This window comes from Amblyomma maculatum, chromosome 4, assembly GCF_055883805.1.
Source record: "Amblyomma maculatum isolate TAMU_Amacu chromosome 4, ASM5588380v1, whole genome shotgun sequence".
Taxonomy (NCBI): Eukaryota; Metazoa; Arthropoda; class Arachnida; order Ixodida; family Ixodidae; genus Amblyomma; species Amblyomma maculatum.
Genome location: NC_139347.1, coordinates 75,323,524 through 75,347,206, shown reverse-complemented (window position 1 = coordinate 75,347,206; position 23,683 = coordinate 75,323,524). Strand labels below are relative to the sequence as shown.

The window sequence follows — 23,683 nt, the reverse complement described above, 5'->3', positions numbered from 1 at the left end:
TTGTTCCTGTGCACATTAAATAAATTTTGATTGATTGATTGATTGATTGATTGATTGATTGATTGATTGATTGATTGATTGATTGATTGATTGATTGATTGATTGATTGATTGATTATTGTTCATTGTACGCGTACGCACCGTAACATGTTCACTATATTTCCCCTCTAACAGCCCTGGTAGTAACGATTCTTCGTGAACTGTGTTTGTTGCCTAGCCTGGCATGCAAAGGGCCCGAGTTCAAACCCAAAGCAGCAGATTTGTTTTATCTAATAACTTTTATCTTATGAGATGCCCTAATTATAAAAATCTTTTCGCCAATTTCGGCTTTATTTGGTCCTTCCCAAATTTATTTGGAGTGTTTAAATTTCCGCGCGAGGACATGTGGTTGTGATGTCATGGACCTGTTGACCAATCAAGAGTTGTACGGCCCGTTCGGTGACTGTTGACGCAACGCCGGGTTACGGCGAAGACTTTTCGGAACTATAGACACTGAAGGGTATGACGCAACAGCAGAGTACTGTCTTAATTACTTAATTGGACGCAGGCTCATCAGCGTGCAGTCGAAACATACAACCTTCCGCAAAAACCACAAGGCATGCATACAGACCCCGCTGTGTTTAAAAGCCACAAGCGTGACCTGTGTGAGTGCACAGAAAAGGCGGCGCTGTCTTCCTTAGTCATGACTGAAAAATTTTACTTGGTCGACTGGGCCCACAGCCACATGAACTCTCATGCTGAACGTAATGCCAGAAGTTGATTGAAAGTGGTTAAGACATTGCATTTAATACGAATTAAAAGATAACCCCATATGTCTCAAATTATCTTGGTTTATAAAGTAATTGATTTCGCTTAAATTTTTTTTTCAACAATCATAGGTGGGATTCAAACCTGCAAGCCTTGAACTGCGAGTCAGCATGCTACCCTGTGAGAGAGGTCCCTAAGGCTATCGCCTTAGTATATCGCACTTGATTTTTAGCAGCAGCAGCAATCGGTTACCGGCACCACAGATTTCTTCAGATATGAAATTTCTTGAGGAAGTGGGCTTTTATAAGTTGTTTTTTTATATATTTATCATAATTCACTGTGAAAATTTCATGTTTGCAGATATCGTTCAGAAAACAAAAAATGGAAGCAGCACCTATATGTTATAATAATGTTTCTATTTGCAGAAACTCATCGAAGTGGGACGTGACTGCGCTGGCGTTTTGTTGCGAGCATTTCTAATGACGTCACATAAAATAAACGATTTTTTCCGTCGTTATAAAGCAATAGTTTCTCTATGTGACCATAGTCACATGCGTCTCTGAAGGTTCATGACTTCTAACGGAATCAACACACAGTTACAATATTTGGCAGAAAGTGTCTCGAAATAAATTACATATCTATCGAAACTCTCAATAAATTTGAACCAATATAAAGTTGACTTTTTAGATAGCAATCCACTCAAAATTTGAGACAGATTTGAGACATGGTAGAGTACAGAGCTACGTTAGTTTGATACATTCTAAGAAAAAAAAAAAAAGAAGAACGGCTGAAGAAGGAACTAACTTCCAACTTTCACTTCGGTCTTCAAATCGGGCCATTACTCCGCGAGAGGAGCGACTGCGGAGGAGAGTGTGCAAATTTGGAGGGCTAATGTTTAGTCCTGGCTCGAAAAAGACTAACGAGAGGAGGAACGGGAAGACGAACTGTTCACTTGATCCTCGGCCTATTTGCAGCCGCTGCTGCTTGGCCATCTTGGTGCATTTTTTCAGTCGACGGTTCGCTTGTTTGTGTCGCCGCGCCATTTTGGTTTGCACGTTGGAGAGAGGATCTCGAGGCTCGGCTACGATGGCTCAGCGCGTCGCGGAGGTGGGGTGACTTCAGCCTCGAACCATATCTACCTGATTGCGGTAGGTATAGGTACACTGCAATGTTCTATGGCCACATGTTGTGCTGTACAAGCGCATGAGGCACTTCAAGCGAACGCTCATTCATGTGTGGCGAAGCATGTATGTGTGAAGTGGCTGGCGTGCACTCGTAGCGTGAACCACATGGCTACATAAAGCTTTTTGCTGGTATTGGTTCGCACGGTGACGTAGGCACGAGCTTGTGAATAGAGAATGGATATGTTTTCACTTGTGTTTCTGTGCAGCGGCCTACAGTCAGCGCCACTTATGCGCACGGTGTAAAAACTATGTCAATGACGTTTTATTCTCGGGGACTATGGTCGGTTATAGAGCGTAACATTCATGAAAGACACAGTGTCACTAGCACCTTTTTCGCGGCGCGGGAACATCTCCCGTTTGTCTGCCTGCCTGGTACACTGGTGCTTCCCGACGATGTCAAGGACTTCGAAAGGAAGCTGTGTGTGCTGTGCAACAACAGTTGATTCTCAATAAATAATTTGAGCCGTGTGTCTTGCAGATTATATCGTGTACTTTGGTTCGCCGACGATAATGATACGATTTGTACGCAACTTCATATCTGCTTCATTTTTTTGTTTTATTGAGGATGCTGACTGTATGCTATATCCTGAGAGTCATTTATGTTTGTTTATTTTCCTAGTTCCACCTTGTCCTGCGCTTCAGGCATCACGTCGTTTGCTACTACGGGCGTAAGCTTTGTTTTGTTTGCTATTGTTAATATTTCATTATGTAATTTCTGCGTTGTCAGCGTCATTTGGCTTCATAACTGAATATACTCCTGTTCTTCCCTCCCTTTCTTTTATTATTTATGTCCAGTCCCACTCCAGTCTACATTACCGACTGGGCCAAGATGGTAATTGAAATAAATAAACAGTTTACAAACTGAAGTTGAACTGTCTGGTTTTACATTCCTACACACATTCATGCAGCAGCGGTCTAAGCCCAGTTGATAGGAGCTAGCATATCCGCGGCGGGCAAGGGTGGCCAGCCTGTGGATAAAAAGTTTTTCTCAGTGGTTTAATAATTACTCCTTTGAAATTTGTTCATATGGATCAACAGTTAATCTTGAGGCAGTAATATTTGTCCCCCCCCAAGGATAATTTCTGAGAATAAACAGTTAATCCCGATGAAGTAATATTGCACTCCCAGAGGCCATTTCCGAGGACCAACAGTTAATCCTTAAGAGATTAACATGTGCTCTCCTTAGGACCATTTTAAAGGATCGTCTGTCAGTCTTTAAGGGAGTAAACATGTGATCTCCTTAGGATCAATTTCAAGGATCAACTGTCAGTCTTTGAGGGAGTAACATGTGATCTCTTTAGGATCATTTTCAAGGATCAACTTTTAGTCTTTAAGGGGAGTAACATGTGGTCTCCTTAGGATTATTTTCAAGGATAAACTGTTAGTCTTTAAGGGAGTAACATGTGATCTCCTTAGGATCATTTTCAAGGATCAACTGTCAGTCTTTAAGGGAGTAACATGTGATCTCCTTAGGATCATTTTCAAGGATGAACTGTCTTTAAGGGAGTAACATGTGGTCTCCTTAGGATCATTTTCAAGGATCAACTGTTAGCCTCTTCGGGAGCATCTGTAAGAGCAACCGTTCCTCCTAATACATTGTCCTTTGGAGACTAAGTGTTTATCCCCTTGCAATTGGTCCCCAAAATAATTATTGGTTGTGGCAAACCAGTTGGTTCTCAAAAACTAACTTCCTTACCCCTTTTAGTCATTTTTTTTTCTTAGAGTTATATATGTCACAAGAATAAAACCAGCGAAACAGAAGCAGGAAGAGCGCATAACACAGGACGCAGTCGGTTCCCAAAAGAATTAATGGTTGTGGCAAACCAGTTGGTTCCTAAAAACTAATTTCGTTACCCCTTTTAGTCCTTTTTTTCTTAGAGTGATAACTACAAGAATAAAACCAGCGAAACATATGCCGAAGGAGCTAATAACTCAGGGCGACGCGCCGTCCTGCATCACTAGTAAAGGGCTAGCGGATTTGTGGCTATCTGGGGAATTTAAGGCGGCATTTCGTGTTGTCATGATAAATGATGGTAAGGATGGAGGACAGCCCAACGCAATCTCCTGCATTCGCTAAAGGAGCAGCGGAGTACTTGTTGCCGCTGCTCAAGCGAAGGAAAGGTGCGCCGTCCTCTCGCAGGCGACCCATCGACGCGTGTGTACATAACGGTGAGTGCTGCATGCGCGCTAAGGAAGCGAACAAACAAGGAGACAGCGGAATCTTTTATCGCCATTCACGTGAATGGGGCCCTTATACTCAACGGAGGAATTTTTCTGGCAATCTCCCCGACAAGGTTACCGAGACTAGCTGTTGTCGCCTACGGGGACTGACTTGTTGCATGCAGCAGGCCTTGACGGGAACATCATCTCAATCCACTGTGAAGTAACGCCAGAAACGGATGAAAGAAGCAATACAATTTTGTTCACTTTTGAGCCACCGAAAAAGCTCTGAATATATTTTTGAAAGCGCGCAATAATTTGATCAATGCTATTTCATTCTTTCGATTGGACTGCAACGGCGTCGAGAACTCGGTAACAAAAGGAGGCGAACATGCACCGCGAGTGCACAAAAGCTGAAATGCTTAATAAGTAGGTCACGTAGCTACACTCTATAAGCAAAAAAAAAAAAAAAAAAAAAGGACTAAAAACTTCGCTGAGTTAACACCTTTGAAAATAACTTTGCGTTGACAAAGCCGTTAGTTCCTCAAAATTAACCGTTACTCCCACGTGGATTAACCGCAAAGGGATGCCAGCCACAGCGGGTTTCCGTACGGTATTTACTTAGAGTGCACCTTTTCAGGAGTTCCCTTATATTTTCTATTTAAATCTTTCCTGACTTGTAAATGCTGGAAGAGGCATATTTGAGTCAGTCTCGTCATTGTGATTTTTTCTTGATAATCATTAGTCTGAAAAGTCAGCTGCCCTGTTCTTCAATGTTGGACAAGGCGCAGTTAATTCGTCTGCAGATTGAATGTGGTTGACTATGTATTCTATATAGTCAAAAGTATTTTGTGCACACCGGGTGGAGCGGCCGCTAGACGGAAGATTGTACGGAATTGGTCAAGGCGATCAAAAAGCTACAGCCTCCAAGACTGTATACTGCAAGCAGTCCCAAGAGTTATAACTAATCACCTAGCTATAGCTGCTGGATAACTTCTTTCTCACTTCTGAAATGATGTTTCCCAGCACCAAACCAAACTTACCTTTTCACTTACCGACTCTTTTCGCAGTACGTTACTTGATAAATTTGAAATTGCACGCCGCCGTGCCTTGACGCTTTTATCCATAGCCAGATAGTGCGCCTTGGCCTAATGAAAGATTGGAAATGTGGTCTTGGCTTGTATACAGCCTTCGGCCTCCTGTTTCCTTGATCCGATGCATGTGCAAATGAAGGAGGGGGGGGGGGGGGGGGGAGGGGGGCGGTCTGTTTGGTGCAAAGTGTCTGCATACCCTTCACAATCATGACTCTAGACATTGTATGCGGCATATATTTATGCCCGGCCACAAGATGCTGCACGAAGAGCCTATGACACAGAGGTTCGCAACCAGCGCCTTTAATAATAAATCTTGTACTCACAACAGCTCAGAAGAGACAGGCGACACTGGACGCTGTGTACAGAGCGTACTGGAAACTTCGGATCCGCTACTCCATCGCGTGTTTTGCACTCTGAGCCTCATGGCCATCCGACAGAAAGGCAACACTTTATTTAAACCTCAAGGCATTCTAAAGTTTTCCCGCGCACGTTCATTATACAAACGTTCACCTGTCAATGCTTATTAAAAACATATTCTTCCTTTGCAGAGTCAAATTAATTTCTGGCGCTAATTTGGTCACGCTGCCAGAGGCGAACGGTTGCTGACTAATTTGCGCACTTCGAAATCGCGGAACATTCGCAAGCGTGGGCTGCATAAGCCCCGTCATAGAACGTATGAATTGGCATATGTCAATAAGGTTTACGTTCCATCTGAAAGGCACATGTCAAGATGACGTACTTTGTAGTGAATTATACACTAATCCACGTACACTCACGCCTTGATTTCGTCAGGTTGTAATAGGATTAACAAAACACCAACTCGACCTAAATGGCATCCAGCTGTAGACGTGTGACGAAGCTGCAGCTCTGTCTCGCGCTTCGCTCTCTAAAGCGATCATGGTAGTCCTTTTTAATGGCCACATCGCATGCTGCATATTGATTAGTTGAAATAAAAAGGACACGTTCAACACACACCCACATACACACGCACGCACACACAAACGTTGTCCGACACTCGAAGGTGACTCAACACACTGAAACCGGGTGCTGTAAACAGTGAGCAGAAGTAACACCGTATATAAGTACCGCACATAAGTACCGCACATTCGAACGCGAGAACAAGCACCATTCGACACCGAAAACTGGGACATTGAGTTGAGCAATGTGATAAGTCGCACACTCTCACAGTTTCGCGCCTTATATCGTGGACACATTTAGAGACACTTAACCGCCACGCTCCTCCCCGCGCAAGATTAGGATTACACGTGTAGATAGCAATGCGAAGGATCAGAAATTGATAGCTCGTAAGAGCTCCAGATGAGAAGATGCAGCGCGAAATACGTATGTTCGTGGATTTCAGAGCCTCGAGAAAATAAGGTGCAGGGTCGAGCATTGGAGGAAGTATTGCCACATATAAAATTGCGCCTTTCGCGAGCGCAATCAACGGCTATCCCAGTAGAAATGACTTTTTGTCTCTAGCATCGAAAGGCTGCTCCACTATGTACGTCTCAGAACATTATTCACAAAGCGAAAAGTGAAGAACAAGAACTGAAGAAGAGACAAAATGATCTCCAAAGGTTTGATATCAGCCGTCGACAACGGTCTTTCCGTACGTGGCCCGCAGGTGAGAAATTTGTATCAGTCGGCAGCTGCCTTCCAAGAGTGTTGTGATATGTCACAAGGTCCACGGGTCCACTTTACGTCTCTTCTTTACTTTAATCGACGCTGCAATCTTTTAATACCGAGCGGCTGGCAATTAATCGTGCCAATTCTTAAACCAATGACATTGCTCGGCACACAGAATATAGCACATGTCAGTGAAAAAGACACTTGTCTCAGCAGAATAATATCCGTCCTAGAGAGCTGTAGTTTTACATTTACTTTGCCTCTCAGGGCATCGATATGACATTTTCCACCACAAGATCCACTTTCACAAGATGCAACAGGGTGGCTGTGAAGCTGCGCATTAGTCGATAAAGCTGAAGCTAACTGCGTGAAACATGAGGCGCTGCAGTATGAAGCAGCTTGGTTGAATCGAGAACAGAAGCCTTCCCCTCTTACAGTAGTTATGTTCGTGTTGCTGTATTTATATGCACTGTACCGCGTTAGGGTTAGATCTGCGACTATCATGGTGGGCTCGTTACGCATACACAAATGAAATCACCCTAAAAGCGACAGACAACCTGTAGCAGTCAAGCACTACACGAAACAGTGGGGAAATTGCAACAGTGAAGTAGTAGGCTAACGGCGAACAGCGGAGGACAGCCTGCGGAGGTGCCTGATTACTTGAGGTATGGGGCCACTCCTGGTATTCGTACTTAGCGGTTTGACCAGTAAAACGTTCGTAACGGCTGCTTTGTGTCACTTATAAAATGAAACTTGACGTCAGGTTATGCATTGTGTCTGACGGCAACACATTTGACAGGCAGGCGTCCCATTAGCAACACAAGCAGAGCTTTCAACAAGTCCTGCCATTCGCCGTGACAAGAACCTGGAGCCTATACACGCCGCATCTTTGAACAACAACCAAAGAAATGCGGCCATCAGGGAACAAAGGCTAAGACCGAAGCGCGTCCAACAGCAAAGGTCACAGTTAGTCCTGTCACTGATCTTTCAGCATCTCCAGCAGCGACGAACGCAGAATGTTGCAACTGGCGGAGCAATTTGTGACAGTATATTGTACACCGAGTGTCACAACACGTTTTGCTGGAAGTTTGTCACGGCTATCAACGGTCCGACATACGCTGTGCACGTAACCATGGCGTGAGACCACACACGTGTCCTCAGAGAGGGATCACGTTTCAGCAAAGACATTGTCCGACGCCTGCAAGGTCACAGCGCTCTCGTCCCCAATGCGTCGTCTGCGTTGTCGACTGCAGCCTCACGACACTCTGTCCGGGAAGGCTTGGCGCACGCACAGAACTGCGAACATGGCGAAAGCAGGATCACTGCTAGTTGCAGGGGACAGCTCTATCTCTATGAAGCTTAGAAGCCATTGCTGTCTTGGTACAGGGAACAGTGCGTCCCGGTTAGCCGGAGGCCTTCAGACATCGCGTCAGGAGTTCAGCTGTCGCCGTTGATGCACAGCTGGCAGCGCACCAGGCCTCCCTCGTCGCAGTTCAGGCACCTGAGGAAGATGACGGACGAAGAGAAGCGGTGCCTGTGCTGAGCCGACTTCTTGCTCCCCCCGCACACGGGGCACGGCAGGTACTGGTAGCCTCCGCACATGGGGCACGTTCCGCCAACGCTGCTCTTCTGCGAAACCAAAACACGCACGGTTAATTATATGACATGCGCAGTAAACACCCAGTGGCACGGGACTTTGATCGCGTGACACTGGGTGGCCACTGGGTATAAGGAAAAAAAAAAAACACCCACAATGTTTTATCCGGTTAAGCAGCGCTGTCGTGACACTCCTCATTGAACAACAGGGACGTTCAAGTTCACGAGTCGAGGTATATGAATACCTTGAGCTCTCCGAGTTTTAAGCAATAAGATGATGATATGCGCAAGGAGCCACCGAACGTCCAATGCTCCATAGAGAGTGGACAGGAATTTTCCAATAGAGAGACGTTACTATATATTCTGCTGGACTGCAGAAGCTGAATGCATCAGTATATATGTTTGTCCTGAAATTTACCCCAAGTTAATCCCGCTGCGTAAAATAGCCGTAACGGGAGCAAGAGCTATTCGGTCTGGTGAGGTTGGCAATGAGCCTGTATACGTGACTGCGATCAAACGTTTTTCAGTTTTCGTCGCGCGAGAGTTAGCTGTCGTTCACGTAAACATTACACTTTATGAAGCATTCCACTAATAGCTTTAGCAACGCATATTGGAATGTATTTGAAGAAGGCGCCAGCTTCGCAGGACTACATCACGGTACCAAAATGGCCAGTATACTTACCTTGTACGGCTTGAGCATCTGTCTGAGCTGGCCCGTCTCGTTTAGGCGCTCCACGGTCTCGGCTCCCTGGAAGCAAAGCAGAAAAAAAAAAAAAAAGACGATAAGGGAGGGTATTTATTCCCCCACCGAAATGGAGACTGAAGAAACGCATCTACACACTTTCATTACCGTTACTTGACGCCAGCTGAAGAAAACACGAGGTTTTTCGCTTGATGGAGCATGCACTGCACATTTACACATAAAGAGGAAAGAAGGAAGTAGGCAGCTAGATCGGAGACTTTTCAATCATCGCACAATGAGTTAAATGCGCCGATATTTTTTGTTATGTGAAAATCATCCTCTATCATCCTGTAGGTCACTGAGGTTACTGTCATGACAATATTATTCAGGAATTCGGAAATGCATGGAAGGTATAAACTCCCACGTGGAAGCCAGCTATAGAACACGCCAGCGAATTCCCTTTGTGGAGTCACATGCTCGCGCTCTCTGCGCGAAACTGCAAGCAGAAATGTGGTTGCTATGTGACAAAAAGAAAGGAGTCGTTTTTTTTTGGTTTGGTTTGTAGGGTTTAACGCCCCAAAGCGACTCGGGCTATGAGAGACCGTAGTGGAGGACTCCAGATATTTCGACCACCTCGGATTCTTTAGCGTGCACTGACATCGCACAGCACACGGGCGCCACTCTGTTCGGCTCCATTGAAACGCAGCCGCACAATAGTCGGGCATCTTAACCACCGCACCACCTCGGCGGGGCGGTATAAGCCCTAAGAAAGATTTCACAATTATGCCACTTTTTGGTTCCTTATCACCTTTTTCCCGGAGAAAGCAAGAGGAGGGGATAGGGATAGGGGATGTGTTGCGCTGGTGTGTTGAGGACACCCTAATGGAGGGATCTGGAATTTTTTTCGACCATCAGGGGTTCTTTAACGTGCATGCTGAAATAGCAGTAGACTACATGGGCGCATTGCTTCTTGCCCTCATCGAAAAGCGGCCGCTGCGGCCGGGTTTGTACCCGCGTCCATGAGAGCAGCAGTCGAACGCCCTATAGCCACTGAGCCACCATGGTAAGTCTTCGCCGGTACTGAAAGCAAAATCGTAAAAGGTCCGTGCCAAATCTTTCTAGAAACTGGCTTCACTGAAAAATTTATGCGCGGCTGAACGTAATTCCGCCTGTGTGGAGAAAGTCTGGAATATATCAATAACAAGTTGTCTATGAAGTTATTTTTTTTTCGCATATTGTCGGACTACATCATAACAATAACTATATCCGCAGATCCCCTCTGGGACGCTCACAATTTTCTGCTCTCTATTGTCAAAAACGGGCCCTATTGATTTTTATATGGCAGTCTACGTGATTGCAGGATCAACTTCAGAAGCAAGATTTTTCTGCGCGCCATAAGAGTAGATCATTACCACCTAAACGTTCATAACGGTATCATACAATGCTCCATAGTTGCTTCAAGGCTACTGCCAAAAACGCATTCCGTTGGGTTTCTATGCTAGTCTTAAATACTCGGTGAGAGAGCACGACAAACTTTAAAAGCAAGATTTTGCTACGCATCGTTAAAGATCCTTCCACTACGGCTACCCCCCTCTCTCTCTCTCTCTCTCTCTCTCTCTCTCTCTCTCTCTCTCTCTCTCTCTCTCTCTCTCTCTCTCTCTCTCTCTCTCTCTCTCTCTCCACGTTCACTCCCACCTTCCTCCCTTCCCTTATGGTATGGTTCAGGTGTTCACAGAAATAAGTTTGACAGGTACTGCGCTTCTCCATTCCTATGAAGCAATTAAAAAAAAAAAATCGGGGACCAGACCATTAATCCATGAATGCAGTCGTAGTAGTATGTTCCAATATACTAGTTGTCTCACAATTAAAGGTGATGTTCAACAAAGCTGGGCTCATTGAGACCCCTGAGAGTCGGTGGAGTCGTAACGTCGCCAGTTTTGGTTGGTTTGTGGGGTTTAAGGTCCCAAAGCGACTCAGGATATGAGCGACGCCGTAGTGGAGGACTCAGTGCACGTTAAAGGACCCCAGGTGGTCGAAATTTCCAGAGTTCTCCACTACGGCGTTTTGACGAGCAGGCGGAGCAGTGTAACACATACTGGTTGGCTCTTCAAGCAATTAAATGAAAAGCACAGTTTTCCCCTGTTAGCTCATCGAAAGGTGATTTGACAGGACTGAATGTGTCAGCAAGAAAAGATCGCAAAAAAGTTGGAAAGCCATTCACCGTTAGTCACAGCAAGGTCAATGCGAGCTCCCAAGTTGAAAGCGTTCGGTTTAGGAGCTTCCTCTAACCCTCAAGATTGTGACTCAGCGATTAGCTAGGTAATCATGCACACAAAACCGCAAGGCGATGAAGCACAAAAGGACGTGGCTTCAAGCAAAGCGAGCTCTTCCGGTACACCTTCTTTCGCCATGAAAACGACATTGCAGCGCATGGTCATTCTGACCCGACTTGAGACTTTTAAGTGAAACATTGGGAGCACATATACATGGTTTCCAGCCGCTTCCGTCCAGCACGAAGCGATCCATACGACTCGGTTACAACGCCCCGTTGCAGCGAGTCCCGGAACCAGACACACTTCACTCTGAAGCTACATTTATTATCCTTTGTTCGAGGTCCTAAGCGCACGTCTCAGACTCTCTACGCGGGCCTCGCGGACTTGTTTGCAACAACAGCCGTTCTGGGCTCATCCCCCGCTCAGCCGGGCAATTTTTCTCTTCGAGCTACGCTTCTTTCGGTTTTCTTGTTTTGTCGGAGTCTTCTCGTTTCCCTGGCTTTAGAGAGTAGCCGGTGCGCAGTTTTGTCTCGTAGAGCACGCGCACGAACACAATGGTGTGGCCGAGCAGGGCAGGCAACCAGGACGGACTTCCTGGTTTTCGGAAGCACCACGCCGTACCAATACGAGCACGGGCGCTTCCTTGGGCGCGGGCCTTTGTGCCTAAATGGCGGGGAATGAAGAGAGCACGAACGCAGAAAGGAACAGAAAAATAGAGATCTGAGCCCCAAACACAAAGGGCAAGAAGTCCAAACAAGGAGAGGAAGAGGACACTGAAAAAGGAACATGAGCACGGCAGGCGAGAGAGAACTACAAAAAAGAAAAGAAAAAAGAATGCATCGTCTTGTATACGCGAGTCCAGACCGCTATATATATATATATATATAAGACCGGGACTCATAATAAAGCAGGCCGGAGCATGAGGTTTGAAATGGGGCGCTCGAAAGAGAAATTAAATGCGGCTGACTCGTTGGCCGCTCACATAAAAGCTGCCGCTCGCGAAGTAATCGTCATGTTCGACCAACACACTCTCGGCACAAAAGAGATTGCTCCGAGGAAAGGACGGCCGCGTTTTCCTCGCTGTTCGAGGGCCGAGTGTGGCCTGCATTGATGTTTCGTGCTGCGGACCCACTGCCGGGTACACGAAATCGCGAAACTCCGCGGTGCGAACCTCCACGATAACAGACCCCTGTACACGCCGACGAAAAGAATGGAATTTCTTTTAGAAACTGCAAGGAGCGCTCTCAGAAAGCCCAAGCGGAAGGTATACGAGAGAAGAAAGGAGCTTTCTCCTTCTCTGTCATAGTAGAGTATTCAGCATAAAGTTTGGCGTCTTCGCTGCTAGAAATTAACCTTATCAGCTGCCGCTGATCATTTAGAATCAAAACAAATATCTTTTTCTCTACCAGATAATGTATCCACACCCCAAGAAAGCCTATTATTTTGTTTTAAAAAGAAAAGCACCAATTATCGATATTTTTTAGGCCTGCGCAGAATTTCATACAAACTACCGAAGAAATTCCTTAAATAAGATTTTAGGGATTACAGGCATAACATTCTTTTTCGAACATGCACACGATGCTAGATATTGAGAATAAAAAATTACACACTGGTGGCAAAATCTGCCTGCAGAAATGGCAGAACATGTGCTGAAGCTGACTGTTCAGAGAAATGTTGTTTACTACCTGCGCCTGTAAGCATAAAAAAGCATCTTATTTGCAATAGGAGGGATAAAACGCGAGGAAGACAGTATATCCGAAGACTGAATTAGACAATATGATCCAAAAACCTATACGCGATATCGTAGTTATTATTTATTATATTTTATTTTATTAGAGTGTTCATGTATTTCCCTCTCTTTGAGAGATGCTAATAAAACTTCTTGCGCGGCTTCCATAAACACAGCTAATTAAAGCTCAAGTGCTTAGTGAAGTCCAAGGTTCGACGGAATCCCGTTTGGCGAAGGAAATCCATAGCGACGTAACAAAATATACACTCGCCAAAGTTTGAAAAAAAAAATAATAATAATAAAAGGACAGAAGAAAACAAGACTGACGTTTCGGCGCTTATACGGATGATCACAATGAAGCGGTGCACGGGAAGGTTAGTTATATATAGGGGCGATGCCACTGCCCATTCAATCTACATATGGGACGTGCCACGTGTGATTGCCAAGGAAAATCATTGCTGAAACGCTTGCTCATAGAATCATTGTACATTTAATCAACACCACTTGCGATAAATCAGACGCGAGACAACCTCCCAGAAATACACATCTACTCCTCTCCAAACATCGCCCCTAAATAGCAAAACCATCCCGTGCATCACTCCATTCTGATCAAGGCACCTGTATGGGTGCCGAAACGTCAACCTTTCTTCTTCGCATTTTCAACCTTTGGCGAGTGCATGTTTTCTTAAGTCGCTATCAAATGCTTAGTGTAAAAACATTGTTCTGTCTACTCCATTTAGTGTTCAGCTGCTCTATAAAAATCAACTACTTTACCCGAGTAGAACATCTAGTGCGTTCTATATACGTATGCAATGTGAAGAATATCTGCTGAAATAAAACGGAGAGTTGAGCTAGTTGGCGCAACATTTCTTAAACTCACAGCGCAACGGACGGAACACTGTATACATCATATACGCGTTGCTTCAATAAATCAAGCAGTTGATAGTCCGCGCTGTTCCCCCATTCTACTCGCTTGTCCTTCGTCTGTTGCGCTGAGTGTCTGCTGACGTCTGTTGATGTCACCCAAAAATTACGGTTATGTATTACGGCACAGAATTTGTTTCAGCGTAGTATTGCCTTTGGGAACAAAACGAAGGCGTTTTACTCAGATATAAGTGGTCGGAGGCCATCAACACCGGCTCTTCATCACAAGGCATGTAGCCCAGCTAGACGGAGGCGCGTGCAATACGCATCCGTGGGGCGAAGTCGCAAAAGCCACGAGCAGACAGGCCTGTCTATTCTGGAGCCATGTTTTGGCACGATACCGCGGGTAAAAAGCAGGCAGCCAAAAAAAAAGAAAAAAACAAGAAAACAAAAACAAAGCGAAGCTGACGCGGAAGGCTTGTGGATATACTGTGGCCCCATGTAAGTCGCCCAGCTTGCTTGTCGCGCTGTCACGTGCCAAAAAACAAATTGAGACGAAGGCACTCTGCCTTTCCTTTTCAACAAATCGTATCATGCCAGAATGAAGTTGGATCGGTGCTTGTTATCAGTGGGGACAATCGGCGTAAGTTGGGCTGCTTCGCGGAGTGCAGATGGGCCGAAAGCGTGGCTATTTTTATGGATCCAGATTCAGAGAGATCACGCTCTCTAAAGTACGATATGTACGTACATAGTGTATTGAAAGACTCGAATATGTGTTTGCTGAGCACGAACGTTTTCCTGCACCGTGCAGGATAGCGTCAGAAAAGAGTGTGCGCGAGGCAGCTTCGCGCTGCCGATCTGGATTTGGCAGCCAGCAGCCTGCAGGGGCGCATATCTTGTCCCAAGACATGTTGCTGAAACCGTCTTGCAAAACTGAGTTTTTTGTACTGTTGTATTTGTGCAAAGCTGATTTACCCCTGGTTTAGCACTTTATTTCTGGGTTACTTCCAAGCTATCTGAAACTTTTTATTATACTCATACGCGCCATAGGTTGCTAAATTTCTTATTATCGCTTTCCTTCTTCACTAATGCATTGTCAAATAATGCGTTACACAGAGACATACATATATATATATATATATATATATATATATATATATATATATATATATATATTAAAGGGATGGGGCAACGTGTTATCACGAAGAAACTGCTGTCAGAAATAACGGAGCTTTCATAAGATATCAAGGAATTAAAAATGAAATGTAGGTCTCGCCGCCAGCGGACAAAGTAAACGACGCGCGTCGATTTTTGCGCGGGCCCTAGCGGGGCAACACTAAACTCCCATTCGCTAATTTCAAGATAAAGGCAACCCGTATAAAGACGTCGTAAATTTGATTCCAATGGCGGGAAGGTTTTCAGGTCCAATTTTCTGCTCGGTAAATACGCATTTCACAGTCAGGCAAGCGTCAACATAGCCAGAACAGTTCAGCTCTTTCAGCAGTGCGCTATCCTCAAACGGTATTCGGACCAACGCACGAGGGAAATCTTCGAGGCTGATAAAACTTTATTCACAATAAGCCCTTACCATCGGAGCATAGTGCCATCCCTTTCATCGCTGTTTCCGCTTTCCTGCTTCTGTGCATCTGTCGGTCTGTGTATTTATTCCCTCAGTAATAAACGCAATCAGTTGCTAGTCAGCGCTTGTGTGTGTGTGTCTCTTCCTTCGTCCCGTTTTCTTTTTTTTTTTCTTTTTTGTACTAATTTTTACAAGATGAGTAAACATTTACTGAGAGCAGTAATTTGACAGCAAGCTCATGAACAGCTTGTAGAAAAGGGTAAATGTTTTCTTGACTGTTTTACACCTTTCGAACGCCAGTGAAGCAGCAAAAGCCCCCAAAGGAAGATTCTGAATCAGATCAGATGAGGATCGTGCAAACGCATGCGCATTTCACAAACTGTTTGCAGCTCCGCCCGTGTTCTTCGCGATTAGGAATCCTGCTGACAGCGAACGTGCAATACATCGTTTGTGCAATTAATTTTTCTTCGTTTCTCGCCACATCCAGAGTACAAACGCGGAAGAGGAGTTATGAGGGAAGGAAATGCGCTGTAACTGTCTAAACAGAGGCGAGTGCGTGAAACCTGGAACAGTAAGAAAGCATTGTGGAGTAGACAGTCTCGGAAGAAATGAAATAGACCCTAGTTGGTTCCTCGCGCGAATCAGTGCCTTTACAAAGAACAAATCGGGCCTTAGAGATGCCGGTTTAACAAAAATTCCGCTACAGCTGGAGATTTGTAACCCGCGGCCACTTTTCTCTGCCGGATCAAGTCGCGGTGGCCAGCAGGGGTCAGCGAAAGTGGCCGCCGTGTCGAAGGAGGGGTTGGCTGAAACAACGCGCAGTCCTCGGCAGCCGCTGACCGGTCGCTGGGAGGAGGGGTCGTTGAACCGTGCGTTACAGGCCTCTCGCGGGAGCAAGCAGAGTCTCCTGGGGCGCCTAAATGGTCAGCGATACACGGCGCGCGCCCGTGTGCCCCCGCCCGCGTGCTTCACGCTTGGCCTGTCTGTGCAGCGGCGACAGCGCCGGTGCCGCCGGAATGGCACCCCCTTCTCGCCTCGCGTTGTTAGCCGAACATGTAACAGCCGTCGGCTTGCTGCTGCTGTTGTTTCTGAGCCTTGCCCTGCGCTGCCTTGCCAGGGCAGGCGCGTCGACTAGCCATCAAGGCAGTCTCTCGCTTGAGCTGCGACGGTGACCTCCGTGGAGACACCACGGGATGGGGTCGTTGCAACCGCAATTTCGAAAAAAAAAATAAAAAATAAGAGCGAACCGACTAACCGCTGCCGAGTATCGTCGAGGCCACGAAGAGAGACGCTAAAGGCTGTCTCTACAGAGATATCTATGGGCGGTGTACCGCGCTCCATATACCGAATAGCAAACGAGCATTGGCAGCTTTTGCCTGTGACGCAAATATTATTCACTGGACTATTTGTAGCATTTTTAATTAATGGGGACAGTAGTCTTTGCGCAGAATTTCAGCGCACGTGTGCAAGTGCCGGAAACAGCAGATGTATTTAGGGTATATGTGGTAACGTGGTCCATAGCATAAAACGAAAAGCTCGATGTGCTGTAACTTGCACCCGGTAAGGATGCCCCACCACTCAGCTCCTGTACTAACGAAGTGAAGAAAGGTTGATCCCATTATAGCCTTGAAAATTGACCATCATGCACTCTTTATCGATGTTGTAGACTGCAATGTACGATTTAGAAGAGACTGCATGCTTCGATCTGCCCGCGACAGACAGATACGGTGTGCCTTTTAGGGCCAAAACTATAATTTTCCTTCGTGGCGCTCCAGATTAGGCTCGCCCAAATCGATCGTGTTCTAATTTTCTTTAATATCCTGATTGCGTTTAATGACCGTAGTCCTGCACCGAGGCAACATATTTGTGTGTTTGTAGGTTCGGCACCCTCGGTCATTTAATAGCGGCACACCACTCTTGCTTCGTTTTTATCTCTAGAAACCCTTTTGTATCCATGTCAATCCAACGTGAGTCATCAGCTTGAGAGCGGCAGCAGAAGCACGACGGAACAGAAAATGACATCTGTTATATCAAAGTGCTCACGTATTGCCTCACGTATTGCATGGGAAAAAAAAAAAAGAGCAAGAAACGGGTGCGTCCCAGATGTGACGCGAGAATTCAGCGCCCTTAGCGACGACGTCCATCGCAATATAGCGGCCTGCTCGGCGATGCAATCTTTGCCAGGGCGTTTTGGGTCCATCGCATTCAGGCAGTGAAGAGAGTTCTCACGTCTACTCCGCGCGCCCTGTCTTCTACGAGGGAGAAGATGGAAATCATTAAACGCTAGGAAAACAGAATTCGTGCCGAAGCTTTCACAACGCGCTGTTTTATGGCGGCGACCAGAGCGTTTGCAGGCCGCCGCTCTAACAATTACGGGGCACAGCGAGGCCGCTTCGGTGTCGAGCGATGAAGAAAAAAATGTTTCCGCGTGCGTACAGCCTATAGGTGCGGGCCATAGTATGCTGGTGTGCCCAAGAAAACGTGCGCTCGCCGTGGGAGCGCGCCTTATAGCGCTGTAAATAGTCCTGAGAGGCTCCGTGAGGTTGGGGCTGTTTCTCAGAGAGTGCTTCTCCATACGCTGCCGAGATTCGTTGACGTATTCGGCGATGTGGGAACGATACTGCGGTGAAGTAAGCAATAAGGTATAGTTTTGAGCGTTAGCTCGCTGCAGTCGGGCAGATCTACTTTGTGTACAGCTCTCTAACCTTAACGAAAACCGGCCAAAGTTCTATTTGAATGTACACGCAGTCGAAAGACTTTTCTGTGACCGGGCAGATCTACTTTGTGTACAGCTCTCTCTACCTTAACGAAAACCGGCCAAAGTTCTATTTGAATGTACACGCAGTCGAAAGACGTTTCTGTGACCGGGCAGCTCTACTTTGTTTATAGCTCTCTCTACCTTAACGAAAACCGACCAAAGTTCTATTTGAATGTACACGCAGTCGAAAAACTTTGCTGTGATCGCCCCACCTCGGCTTTTTGAGAAGGTCACGCGCCGTCAACGAACGGAAACGTCCTGGCCATGTTCAAGAATAGTTCCCAAGGTTTGATTATGCCACGTGCGCCTCTACCCGCATCGTGAGGCTCTCTATGTCAGCTCAGAATATGTTGAATATTTGTCAGGGAAGGCTTACATGAGTAAAGGCTTTTGATAAGGCAAGAGAAAGAGCGCTAAAAATTGCTACACAGAGCTAAGACCACGTGTCAGGCACGTGCCATATGAAAAGCTTGGCCACTGAATAGTATTGCTATGCCTCGGTATTGCGACCGCAACGTACTTTCTTGGCGTTCTGGCCCCAGCGATGAGATACGGCGTGTGAGAAGCAGGATGTAGTGAGAAACGCGTGCTCTTTCACTGTGTCCTGCCTCCCTTTCGCGCTGTAGCTTTGCGCTGTGTTGCTCCAATTCGCCAAAATCTCCTCATGGCTGCAGAGCCTGCCAGGCTCTGACACACAAACTAACAATGACTTTGGTAGGCCTGAACATGTACAGTGTTTGCTTAATTGTTAATAAAGTACTGTTGTTGTTGTTGTACTGTAGCTCTGGTCCTGCACGAGTGTGGTGATTGCTATCGGCCGTCGTATAAGTCGCGCATGAGGAGGGTGCGAAGCCAGCAGCGTTGTACTCACGCCCAGGTGGTGTCCCTCGACGAAGAGCTGCGGCACGACGACGTGCCGAAGGCCCGTGCGGTCCATGAGCTCCTTCTGGTGTGTGCGGTTCATGAAGACGTCCCGCTCCTCGAAGCGCACCAGCAGCGTCTGCAGTGTGTTGCGCACGCGCCGGCACTGTTCCCACGTCTGCCGGATGACGCCCATCGAGGTCGTGTAGAGCACCACGCGACCCTCCTCCTCGCGAACAAAGTTGCGCTGCAAAAGAACAAAACGAGAGGGAGAGAGTGAGGTACATTTATTATAGTTGACAGACAGGCAGGTGCAAAATGGAGCAATGGAAGCGCTGTTCATTGTATGACTAAGATGGGCACGACAGAAGCGGAGTCAGTTGTTGCCGGTATCGGACAGGCAAGAAATATGTACTCTGCCGTATCCACAAAGGTAAGTAAATCCATACACTCGTATCAAAACGAATTAGTTGGCATCAATGCTGCTACAGACAGTGCAGGGAAAAGACACCTCTGATTATAAGAGGCCTAATTCTGTTACTTGTACACCCTAACCGTAACAATCACTTTTCCTTCAACAGTGAAGCAGACAACGCGAGGCTGGTTACACCGCACAACAACCAGTGCACTGAACTTTGGCCTCCCTGCATGGCCGCAGTGTCGGGTTGAAAACTATCGTTCCAGACCGAAGGCTGCGTTCGAGTGGACTTAATGTAAACCTCATGCAACGGTTATAAAGCGTTCATGGTCTCAGCAGGTGGCCAAGGCTGCACAACCGACCTGATCTGCGCGCGAAAAGTGACCTTGCGGCACCATTAGGAGAAGCGCCCCATGCAAGGGCACGGCGCGAGTTCGATATATGAAATGTTCCCCTCAATTGGAGTTCGATATAGGTGAACACCACCCCTATACATTTACATGGGATTTTCAAAGGGATATTCTGAGAGTTCGATATAAGCAATAATTCGACATATCCGGGTTCGATATATCTGAGATAGACTGTAGTTCACACAAGCGCACACGTATGCAAACACTAAAGCAGCAAATAATGCACAGTCCCCCTTCTAGCACTTCTTGTTTGATGAGAAACGCGCAACAGCAGTTCGAACGAAGCTAATAGCTTGTAACAAAGACACCACGTCCCGGAGCTTCTTTAACGTCACTGCAATGAACGATATATGCCCGTCACAAGTGATGAGGTATCGTGCTTCAATGTGTGAAACTCAAGCCCGCACAGGCAACTCGTAGAAATGTTGTCATAGCTTCTTTTTAAAAAAGTTGCATATAGGAGTAGTTAGGAAAAAATTTGCTCGTGGTTATTATCGCAGTGCCAGGTGATATATACCTTTGAGTGCGCTGGCGCCATTTTAACACTGCTACGTTTGATTAAGTTTTGACAGCGGTCTCCGAGAGGAACAAAACAAAAATGAAAAAGTAAGTACGCAAGAATATCGAATGCATAACGTCACATAAAAGTAGCGTTGCAGTCAACCCTCTAGTCCCAGCGCCGAGAATACAACAGATTGAAAAATATTCTATCAGTTATTTTTGTAATACCGGTACTTTTCACACCGCTTTTCTTTTAATCTGCGACCGAACAATGATCGAAAAAAAAAAAAATTCGAGGCGACTTGTTGGTTGAAGTGGCTTGAAATTATAACCGCTCGGTTTCTGCAAACACATATGCCAAGTTGCAATATGTGTTTCGGACGGAAGGTATAAAGTATACACAAAGGCACGGCCGGTATTTGAGTACGCTAGAGGAACGGAAGCTCACATTCAATCACTGGCTGCTCTCGACTACGGCAGCATTCGCGCACCACCGCGCAGAGACGCACCGGCCAGCCGTGATTCCGCTGCCCAGCGCAACTGTACCGGCTAAAACAACAACCTGGCGCCGTAAACTCGTTCTCAAGACCGCGTTCGCCGTCGGAGCGCTGAAGCAGTCTGCTCCCCGCAGACCGTGCACCAACAGGCCTATGCTTTAGCCGGGTAATACATACCGAGGCGGGGAAATCGTCGCGTGAAGCCATTTACTCCTCGGCGTTTTTGTTTGTATTTTTCTTTTTACAAAGTGGCGAGCAAGAAACAAGAACGCCGGGTCCGCGGATGGAGGAGGCGGCCGGAGCGTGAGGAGTTGTAGGGGGCGTGCCGGACGGGCCTTTTCCGCCGCGTCAAACAGAGCAGAACGGTGCTCCAGCAGTCTCCAGGAGGAAACGGTGTATCCATCGGCACACCGGCCGGCCAATTCAGGGCCGCCAAACCAAGGGGGGGGGGGGGCAACGCAAAGTGCAAGGCAACAAGCAAACAAGTTGCACGTTTACGCCGACGATAATTCGTGGGCCAACAGCCCGTGGCTCTTGTGCATAATGCGATAAAGGAAAATAACTTGCTTGCATCGACGCAATCGAAGCTCGACGACAATACGTCACGACTAATAAATTATTCTTCGGCACCTTGACCGCGGTCAGTTCACAAATACGAGTTCTCGCTTCTTATTTAAGCCCTTTATATACTTCAGAGCCACATTTGTCTGCATGCTCGCCGCATGTTCTGACACTAACTACCTGTCCATATGCACACGCCGTTTAGTATACATGCGTTCACATCCCTAGCGGGAATATCCTATCAGAAATGAAACTTTGCCTTACGTACGAGATGCATGCAGTCACCGATTTTGGAATTCGGCTACACTGCATTGTGCGCCTGCGCTGTATCATGTTACTGCTCCTATTTATACAGGCCAGAGCTGCAGTGAAATATATTTTTATCACCACATTTTGGACTCTTTCACAATGCGCGCAGGCTATGAGAGACACCGTAGTGGAGGGCCCCGGAAATTTCGACCACCTGGGGTTCTTTTTAACGTGCCTCCTGTGCATGCACGGGGTGTTCCGTCAAACGTGCCGTGCATCCGTTTGCTGCGGAGACAGCTCCAACATGTACGCATTCAGCCCATTGCTATTGCGCATATGCGTTAGTGAAGAGTCGCCTCTTTCCTTCGTTCCAAATAATTTTACTCTGAACGAATGATGCTCTTGAAACGTTCAGTTTCTGTTCTGTGTAGAAGCAGGTGCCAAATCATCGAATTCGCTTCCATATTGACGATCCCTGTGCATTTGGAGGGCGGCCGTTCGTTAATAGTTCAAAGTACCCGCCAGGGTGGCGCAGTGGTTACGGCGCTCGGCTACCGTTCCAAGGACGCAGGATCGAATCCCGGCCTCGGCGGCCGCATTTCGATGGAGGCGAAAAGCAAGGCGCCCGTGTGCTGTGCGATGTCAGTGCACGTTAAAGAACCCCAGGTGGTCGAAATTTCCGTAGCCCGCCACTACGGCGTCTCTCATAGCCTGAGTCGCTTTGGAACGTTAAACCTCACAACCCATGGCCCCAACCCAATAGTTCAAAGTATCCACTCATTCATGATTTAAATGATTGACTTTTTTTTTGCCAAAAAAATTATCGAAAAGTTATTACAGACTTCAGACGTTGTCGCAGCATGCTTCGAGATAGCCCATGAGCCGTATGTTACCGTATGTTACGTTGATGCCCCCCTCACTGCTGCGCTCTTGGTGGTGTTACGTCGTGATTAATAAAATTCTAAGATGCGTTCTCAGCCTAGCCAGGCGTGGTTCCTCGATCCGACTTTCTGATCTGCCGTCGCCCATCCTTCAAATGAGGCCGATACGCAAAGTGCCGATCGCCACGGTTGGGCATCAAGGGGGCGCATTTAATCTAGGTGGGCGCGTGCGTCTTCGTGCACGGGCCCGAATTCGACCGACCGCCGCGGCTGACCTCCATTCATTTCATTTTTTTTTTATTCTTCAACTCAAAGGGGGGGGGGGGGGGGGGGGGACAGACGCGCATGTAAATTCGAAAGCCTCTTCGTCAAAGAGGCGCTCCACGCCGGGTCACCGAGCTTCAGGGAAAAATGCCAGTCGAGGGGGAAAATATAACCGCGAAGGAATGATGAAGTATACGCTCCAGCGACCGCAGCAACGAACGCAGAACAGGAAACGCACTACGCCACAAGTAGGTCTGTCCGCATTAACTCCGAGAGGCCAGAACGGGACGTTTTGATAGCCGAAGTCCACTGGGGTAGCGAACTTTTGATTCCTTTTTGGGTTTGTTGAGAAACGACCACTTTTGTCTGAAGAGGTTGTTGAACGAACCGAGAGAAGAAGGGAAACGGCACGAAGAGATGGCAGCGGCGTTCCACCTTTTGCTATGGCGTCCACTCCAGCGTGACCGGTGAGTAACCTTCGCGGCGGCTTATGCACGACGGTATAGAATGAGTTCAGCAAAATAACCACAACAATGAGCGGTGCCGCTACATTAGTGATAGTTTTTTTTTTTCCTGCGCATATTAATTAACGCTGTTCGTTATATCCTTGCAGGGCTGCAAAAGTCTTGCCAGATCTGTCCCGCTTATAGCGAGATCAATCCCAAACCTAACGAGTTCTTGCACGCGGCCATCTACGCAAAAGAAGTGCGGCGATTTTCGAATGCGGCGCTACCCAATGTCAATTCTGCG

The 23,683-nt window shown here is 46.9% G+C and overlaps 1 protein-coding gene across 1 annotated transcript in view; it reads right to left on the bottom strand.

Annotated features, from left to right (window-relative positions):
* Positions 1–5,416: 5,416 nt before the first annotated feature.
* LOC146191433 (glutaredoxin domain-containing cysteine-rich protein CG31559-like) overlaps positions 5,417–23,683 on the bottom strand; it is a 100,471-nt gene continuing 82,204 nt past the window's right edge. Inside the window, exons 2-4 of the mRNA XM_084601974.1 lie at positions 19,163–19,399; positions 9,089–9,154; positions 5,417–8,439 (exon numbers count right to left, since the gene is read on the bottom strand). Coding sequence (XP_084458100.1) covers positions 8,248–8,439; positions 9,089–9,154; positions 19,163–19,399 — 495 coding nt within the window. The 3' untranslated portion in view covers positions 5,417–8,247. The remainder of the gene's footprint in view (positions 8,440–9,088; positions 9,155–19,162; positions 19,400–23,683) is intronic.